Source organism: Falco cherrug, chromosome 6 (assembly GCF_023634085.1).
Source record: "Falco cherrug isolate bFalChe1 chromosome 6, bFalChe1.pri, whole genome shotgun sequence".
In the NCBI taxonomy this organism is placed as follows: domain Eukaryota; kingdom Metazoa; phylum Chordata; class Aves; order Falconiformes; family Falconidae; genus Falco; species Falco cherrug.
Window position 1 is genome coordinate 52,138,006 of NC_073702.1, and position 8,424 is coordinate 52,146,429.

At 45.3% G+C, this 8,424-nt stretch overlaps 1 protein-coding gene across 4 annotated transcripts in view; it reads right to left on the reverse strand.

Annotated features, from left to right (window-relative positions):
* Positions 1–7,988, reverse strand: part of ARFGEF3 (ARFGEF family member 3) — a 96,657-nt gene extending 88,669 nt beyond the window's left edge. For all 4 annotated transcript variants that reach the window (XM_055714107.1, XM_055714106.1, XM_055714104.1 and 1 more), the window contains exons 1-2: positions 7,677–7,988; positions 6,432–6,483 (exon numbers count right to left, since the gene is read on the reverse strand). In XM_055714107.1, coding sequence (XP_055570082.1) covers positions 6,432–6,483; positions 7,677–7,761 — 137 coding nt within the window. In that variant the 5' untranslated portion in view covers positions 7,762–7,988. The remainder of the gene's footprint in view (positions 1–6,431; positions 6,484–7,676) is intronic.
* Positions 7,989–8,424: the final 436 nt, after the last annotated feature.

Below are 8,424 nucleotides of genomic sequence, written 5' to 3' on the forward strand. Positions count from 1 at the left end.
CATCAGAAAAGAAACAGGACCAATTACATACCCCAGATTAAACATACAGATTGATCCAAATACTGCATCAGACAGTGCCACACTGACTTCCTAAACACTAATCTCCTCTCCTCACTCAGCCTCCAAAATTAGACCTAGGAATGCAACATTTCAAACCAAGACCAGAGTATATACACCATTCCAAATACCAGAAGAGCTACATAAATGCCCCAAAAGTCTGGATCCAGCCTATAAACTGCCAACACAGGACATGCAGCTCAGCAATCTACACCGCCACTAGAATCTCTTCTTGGTCACATGCCTGCCAGGGAACTCATCGTCCACTTGCTGAATGCCAGACAGAGACCATGTAATGGTTGAGCAGCATGAGTCACACACCCAGCAATCATGTTCAGGAGGAAAGCACAGGAGCACTTAATGCTGGGTTGTGGCAGCAAGTACAGGAAGTATTTTAAAAATGAAAAAGAATAAAATAGAGATATGCTAAAAACAACTCCAACAAAACCCATCACAGACAGTTATTCCTACCTCCCTGCTCCTTTCTTCTGGTCAGGGGATCTGTTATATGTATCAGCTTCCCTATCTACACACTTCAAATAGAAAGAAACTAACAGAAATCATGAACAAAATAAAGTAGATGGGAGAAGAATGAAATAGTAAAATCACAAATATTTCTTCACAATGGAGAAGCCAAAATGCATCCCAAGCCTCAAGATTAAGTGGATGAATTATCTGCAAAGCTAAGTAGATTGAAAGTCTCTGTGGTATTGGATGTTTGGTGACGATCACACCATGGTTACTGCTTTTATTATTTGTTGAGCACATGTAAATTAAATGAGTATGTTTTATTTAAGAGTTTGTAAGCTGCAGCTGCTTCTCAAGAAGTATGTCAAATGCAAAGCTAGAGACATAAAAAATAAATGGTAGAGTAGAACTACCATTTTCATCCCCAAATTCCCATGACTATAGGAAAACATAAAAATGCAAGGAGGATAGTATTTCAGAGTTCAGCTAAGTTTAAGGCTTACTTGTTTCTGACTGCTCTTCATTGCACCGGCTTCCCGAAGTTCACAAACTGCCCTCAGAAACCAGCACCAAGATGAACAGGACTGGGAGACAAACAGGACAGACAGAACTAGACATAAACTAGTTATTACAGAGGACCCTGCTCACCACTGACTTCTGACTTTCCAGCTGTAACTCCAGAAATATTGGCTATTTTTGAAAGGCCAATGTGAAATACCAGAGGGATTCAAGCTTTTGCAGTAATGAACACAGGAACTCCTACCAGCACAAACAGGACTTGGAAATGCTCAGCACCTCTGAAAGCCAAGACCCATCTTTTTCCAACTAGGCACCCAGAGTCAGTGTTCTGAAGGCTTGAGCCTGTACCTCCATTCGATTTCAATTACTTTCTGCAACTTTTAGGTACACAGAGGTGCAGTATGCAGTTATGCTGAAGAGATAAGTAAGCATTTGGAAAGCCCTTCTGGTTCTTGTTTGAAGGAATGCAAATTATATCAGTTACTATGCCAGAATGGCTCAGTCATCAACATGTCTCATGGCCATTACTTTAAAGTCCAAAAGGCAAACTTTAAACTAGCATGAACCGCAGTTTATACTATTGAGAGTCTTGCCTATGCATCATCTTCTGCACTCAGCCACACTATTGTGGGAATAAAGAGACAACAGCCACACTAGCTCCACAAAACAGCTCGAACTCAAGTCGGCAATGATGCTTCTGCTACACTGACAAAAGGGCAAAACAGTGTAACTTCCCATTGTTCTGATCAGAACAAAAGAAAAGTAATTACAGGATAGTAGTAACACCTGGAAATTTTTGGAAATGTCTTAGAACTATGAGAAAATCTCTTTAGCATAATAATAATAATAAATAATGATAATAAATTCCTAACGAAGCATGGCAGGGACATGGTAAGAAATTCTATATATAAGATTCCAGATTCCAGTGAAGGTGAGGACAGCAATACTAAAACACAACAACCAAACTACCCACCAAGTCACAGCCTCCCTCAGAAGGCCCAGACAACCTCCTCTTTGCAGCACCAAGTCTATGCTGACAGCAAGCCACGAAGCTTTACGTAGCCTATAAGGCATGATTTAATTACATAAGCCACTCTTAAGAAATTCTGGTAAACACAAGTTTTTTCAAAGCAGCATGTGACTGGCAAGCACTGTATAGACTTTTATTTCATTCACTGATATGCAGATAATCCTCATGAGTATTAAACTGCTCTGATCAAACATTCTTTTTCAAGGCTCATTTTCTTGTGTCTGTTCAGTTACCTTTCATGGATCATATTTCAGACTCTAAAATCACAAAGGAGAAACTAGTCAGGAATTAGCCAAGACAGATTTATTCAGTGTAGACTGTTTGCTTTAGGGCAGAATTTGTTGTCTTGAAAATACTGAAGTGAATAAACTCCAACTTAGAGCAAACAATGGTTTGCTAGCAGACAACATTAAGGTCTCTTAAGCCATTTTCCATGTGACCAATCCACCAATTAAAACACCAGCACATCAATTCCTTTTATCCAAATCATTATTTATAAGTCATCCACCCAGCCTCCTCAAGCACTTCGTATGCATCAAACCTTCACAACACCTGCTCAGAGACAAACGCCACTGTAGTAGGCAGGCAACAACAGACCAGTTACCAATGGGTTATGTGACTCTCCCTTCTCAAGAATTCTCAGGACAGCTATGGCAAAGCCTTGAACTGACTTAAGGTCATTTCCATCCTGGTCCACTTTAACCTGTGATCAGAGTATTAAGCAAGGGTATGAAAGAGTAAAGAAGATTAAAGTACTCAAAAAGCACACACATATTCCTGCCTCAGGGCAGAGCTGACCGTTTCTGTGGGAAACTCCACTATTTGTTGGAGATTTGTATTTCTTTAGGAAGTGAGACATTGCATATTAATTCTAGTGAGGGGCATTATTTAAAAGTCATTAACTGGGATTTGGATTCTTAAGTCCAATTAACATCAAAGGAAGCTGAACAGCAAAATAGTCTCATTTAGCTCCCTAGAGATATACCCAACAGATCTCTATCAAACTAATTAAAGAATGACATTCCAGGCTGAATGTCCAGTCATTGCACTCCCTTGCAGCAAAAGTACCCCAGGTGCTCCCAAACATAGCAGGCACATGCTATCTAAACTGCTACCAGACAAGTGCTGGAAACAGCTCCCATACAAATGCTAGAGGTGAACCCCCTAATTAATTGCACAGACTTCAGGGAACTATAAGGTGGCCTGCCTGCTGTTAAGTAATAGAGGCCCAACACAAAAGAGAAGCTACGGACAGGGCAGGAGCAAGCCAGAATATAGAAGTAACCTACCCCAACAGTATCATGGAGGTAAGTATGTAGCTGATGTAATACACGTAAAAAAAAACTTGAACTCAACTAGTCATAGTCTTAAGAAATGCAAAGGGATATCTTGTCTCCCAACTCTCACACTAGGATCATGGTCTTAAAAGATAACACTATGAAGAACCTCTATTCAATCTAGAACTATGGTATTAAAACCAGTAAATGGGCTTTTTTTAAGTAAAAAAAAAAAAGGGGGGGGGGGGGAGTATGCAGTTTACACATTCTCATTCTCATCAGCAGACTTCATTCTTCAGTTCCAGAGGGAGAACTCCTCAAATAAGGACATGGCCAACCTGTTAAATGGCAATAATACCAAGCATAACTCGCTACTAGAAACCAGACACTGCTCTGTGGAGAAACAGAAACAATACTGATTGGGATACTTAACTAGATTTGCTATTTCTGAAACTGAGTTAGTATCTGTCTCAACTGGACATGACAGCTCATGAATCTGTCCCCCATTCTTATGCAGTACAGATGTGCCCGAGATTATTAATTTCCCCAAACACACTGTAGAGAAGTGCTGACGCCCTTTCCTTGTATCCAGTATATTCTCAGGATGCAGCAAACTTCCCTACTAAACAAGCTGGAATGTCCTCACTGCATTGACAGTAGTCAAAATACTCATTCAGCTGCTGCTCCTGGAAGAGACCTCACAAATACCTATTTTTCTCCTGAACTATCTGCCGCACAGCATGCCTTTAACACACTTTCAGTATGTTGCTGCTATGGATCTCAGATCTGAGTTGTAGACTAGGGTTACTTGGTGGAAAGATTATAGGTATGTTCACTCTAACTCTAGTATCATGGAGTGTTCCAGAACACATCCCCAGGCTCTGCTACTACAATCAAAAATATTATAGCAGAAAGGGTGAATGGCAGATTCAAAGCAGATAAGCAGTCAGGCACAGATCTGCGTTAGTGTAGATGATACTATCTGCACCCGATAAATATGAAAGCAGGAAAGCTGCACCGTCAGGATGCCGCCATCCTGCACCCATCTTGGCTGCATTTCTGGTCATTGCCATCGCTCCATTTTCAAGGCTAGTCTTTTACAGTGTTAAGAACCAAGCAGTGACAGAGCTGTTCTTTAACAAGCACCATGCAAAGATGAACCTTTATCTAATTTTCACATCATGCTGGCAAATTCCAGCCCAAGACGTGGCCCAGTGCACTGATGTGGAATCTGACAGTAGCTTGTTAAACAGAGAAAGAAGAGTAAGCTCAGGGTAATGGTGACAGCAACATCTCCCACACTGTCTGAGGTTCTGTAGCAGAACAATACCAAGCACCCCACAACCAAAGCTTTTATTTGAATTCTTTAGTGCATCCTTCATTTTGTAAAACATCCAGTAATATTGAGCGCATTGTCACTAACAAGTCTAACGTTAAGAGCTTCCTTTATCATAGTTACACCTGTGGAGGTATTAGCTTTATTTAAAAAGATTAGGATTTACAGTGAAAAAAACCCAAACAACTAAACAAACACAACATTAAGAACATTGGAAAAAGAAGAGGAAAAGGTATGCATATCTGTAAAGAGGCAGTAAGCAAATGAAAAAGGAAGAAATGTGATAACAGCTAACTGATTCATAGGGAACGAGAATAGTACTTAAAAACAGAGAGACCATACACTGTATTAAAGATGAAGCATGATAAATGGGAAGATAAAGAGCAACGTTTTGTCCAACCATAGTGCCAAATAAACATAATCTATTCTAATGGAGCTACTGGGAATTACTCATTCAGCTGTTCTCTGCTGCCCAGCCTGTGTTGGATGCATGTGTCTGGCACTGGTCAGGTCAGACTTGTGCAACATCCATTCCCTGCTGACTTGAGGCCCTTTGTGAACTGCAGCTGACAGGATTTTAGAGCAGCAAAAGAACTGCTCTTATTTCTTCCCTGTTTGGTAACTGCTCTGGAATATCTAGATCTTCAATCCTTAATTTCCCTTGCACAAAGCTGCACCAAGCATATCTGAAAGCAGCAGTGGGGACTAACAAGGTGATAAAAATTCTCCCAAGAGAGTAATATTGTGGTAAAAATATTGTGGTAAAAAAGTGTCACCTCTGTCCACAGATAATAGCAGATATCTAGGAGGACTACAGGACAGGCCAAATTTCTAGCAACACTCCTACATACTCTCTTATAAATTCAATCATCTCTGACTAAAGTACTTCTGCATCTCATACGACTGCAATCAATTTCTTCCATGGATTTGTTGAGGTGCTTTCTGAATCCATGCAAACTTTTAGCATCTATTACATTCCCTAATAAGGCAAGCCTAAATTATTTCTCATTTTAACCATAAGCTGTATGAAATAGTGTCTTCCTGATTTGAAAAGTGCACTTGCTAGTTTCTTTTGCTGCTTCCTAATGGTTCTGTCAGAAGTGACAGAGAATAATTTTGCCTGTTTACTTTCTCCATAGCAATCAGAATTTCAAAAATGAGATCTTCTATAGCTCTACGAATGAGTGCAGTGCCACCTCTCCCATTGATAGGTGTACAAAGGGAGGCAGGAAGAAGGGAGAAGGCTTACTCAAGATAATGTAGCAGGCTGAAGGAAGAAGCAGGCATAGAAACTGTATTGTTTTAGTTCCTACCCAGTGTCCTAGCTATATGATGATATAACCTTTCCGTTTCTAGAATATCTATTTTCAGCAAACAAAAACTGATCTAGATTTAAAAAAAAAAAAAAGAGCATACTAAGAAGACTGAGAAGCATCAGCACTTATACTGAAGGCTGCCATTCAGAAGGCAAACTCTTTAGACCATAACACTGCCCTTCTCTGTAACCAAGTGTCACCATTATACACACTCATGCCCTTTTTAACACATTTCCTTACATTTCATTGCTAGAGGCCAAGAGCTCATCAGCAAATTATCCACTACTACCAGCCTAGACATGTACATCTACAAACTAAAGAAACTGCATAGCTTCAGCCCCCTCCTCTGTCTACCTCACTTTGAATTCAAATTTTTACTTCAATTTCACAAATATAGTTCCACAGGAGTCAACATTAAATGTTCTTACCTTAGCTGATATGGAGGTATCTTGACAGCAGCATCAGGAGAATCCAAGGTTTCTGTATAACCAAAGGAAATGATAGGGCTTTTAAAAGAAACTTTTGAGTTCAACCATAGTAATGCACCTGCCTATAGTCTCTGAACCAACAATCCTAAAGTTTATACCTACATCAGAATAACAATCACTGCTGCTCCAAGTTGCCAAAGCTTTGCATGAATCTGTCAGGACAATGAGTGCCCTGCGAGAAGGCACCAAGTACCATCTTTTCCTCAGTGAACTCCCTTTCACCTATCAACAACTTCAGCAGCACACATACTAAAACTGGCACAGTATAGAGGATATTACCATGGCTGCTGTGCAAGGATAACACCCAATTAACGAAGCAACTCGTGGAACATCACGATGAAAGGCCAGTATTAAGACAGCAACAGGTACGAACTACCGCAGATTGCTCTAACTATGTATGGATGAAAAATAAAAATGTAAAGCAATTTTAAGTATTGCAGTTATGCTGATGTAAGTCAAGGGTCTTGCTGACTAGTGCTCCAGGTAGTTAGCATCAAAAGCACTTCAAGTCACAGCCAATCTCTGAAAATGGGTGGATGCTGAAAGGTACCTAAGCGCCTATTCCTTTAAAAGAACAACTCCTTTTATTGATCATTATTTCCATTATATGGCAAGGATAAAAGGGCTCATGGAATCCAGTCAAAAAAATCCAGATTTTGAAACAGCTGCCCAAACATAAACCAGCAGTGAAAACTGTACTGGAGAGGTTTTTGACGATGATTTAGGAAGAGGGGAGGGGGCTTTTATAGAAAAGACACCCCCCCTTCCCCAACATACACAGAAACTATCATGACAGCTACTGAGAGCCGCACCTGCCTCGCAAGACCGCGCAGCAGGCCCGGCAGGCTGGGGCGGCGAGGGGCGCTGGGGCGGCGAGGGGCGCCGGGGCGGCGAGGGGCGCTGGGGCGCCTCAGCCCCTTCCAGCAGCGCGGGGCTCCCGGGCGCGTTGAACCGCCTGAAGCGCCCCGGTGCCGGCCCAGCCGCAGAAGGCCCGGCGGGCAGCGCGGAGCAAGTTTGTTGAGGTGTCCCTGCCCCCGCCGTTACAAAACCTGTCCCTCGGCGGCTCCCGCACCGCACCGCTACGGGCAGGGCCGGGCCGGGCCGTGCCCCGCTCCGCTCCCCCGCGGGCAGCCCGGCCGCGGCGGGGGCAGCCCGGCGCCGCTGCCCGCGCCCCCTGCACCTTACCTATGGCCCAGGTGCAGCTCTCCTTGATGGCCCTGTGCTTGCTCCCCGACGCCTCCTTCTGCAGCTTTCGCAGGATTTCTTCCATCTTGCCTCCCCCGGGATCCTCGCGTATCCGCGGGGGCAGCGGAGCGGGCGGCGAGGAGGAGGAGGAGGAGGGCGGCTGAGCGGTGTGGGGCTGCCCCCGCCGCAGCCGTGCCTACGCGGGGACAGTGTGCGGCACCCCGCTGCCGCCCCGCCGCCCCTGATGAATCACGCCGAGCTCCATGGCGGGGACACGTCAGTTGTTGCCGCTGCGGAGTCCCTCCTCCTCCTCCTCCTCCTCCTCTCCCACCCCGGGCAGGCCCCGGTGGCGCAGCTGGGCTGGGGCCGGGCCTGGCCCTGGCCGCCGCGGGCAGAGCCCGGCGGCTGCAGCCTTCCCCCGCCAGGGGAGCGCGGGCAGTCCCTTGCCGGCGCCGGGAGGAGAGGCGGCGGCGGCTACCGGCGGCCGGGGAGCGGAGCGAGGGACGGCGCCGCCGGACGCGGACCCTGCGGCGGCGGCCGCCCCCGCGGGAGGAACACGGCGCGGGCAGGCGGCGGGCGGGCTGCGGCCTGGCCGGTTGCCATGGCGACCGGCGGCCGGGGGTTGCCGGCAGAGCCCGCCTGCCTGCCCCGGGCAGCGGGAGCGGTGCGCTCGGTCTCCGCCTGCGGTTTAGGCTCCGCCGTTCCAGCCGGTGGATGCGCAGGGTCGGGCGGCGGGCCCGCGTCCGGG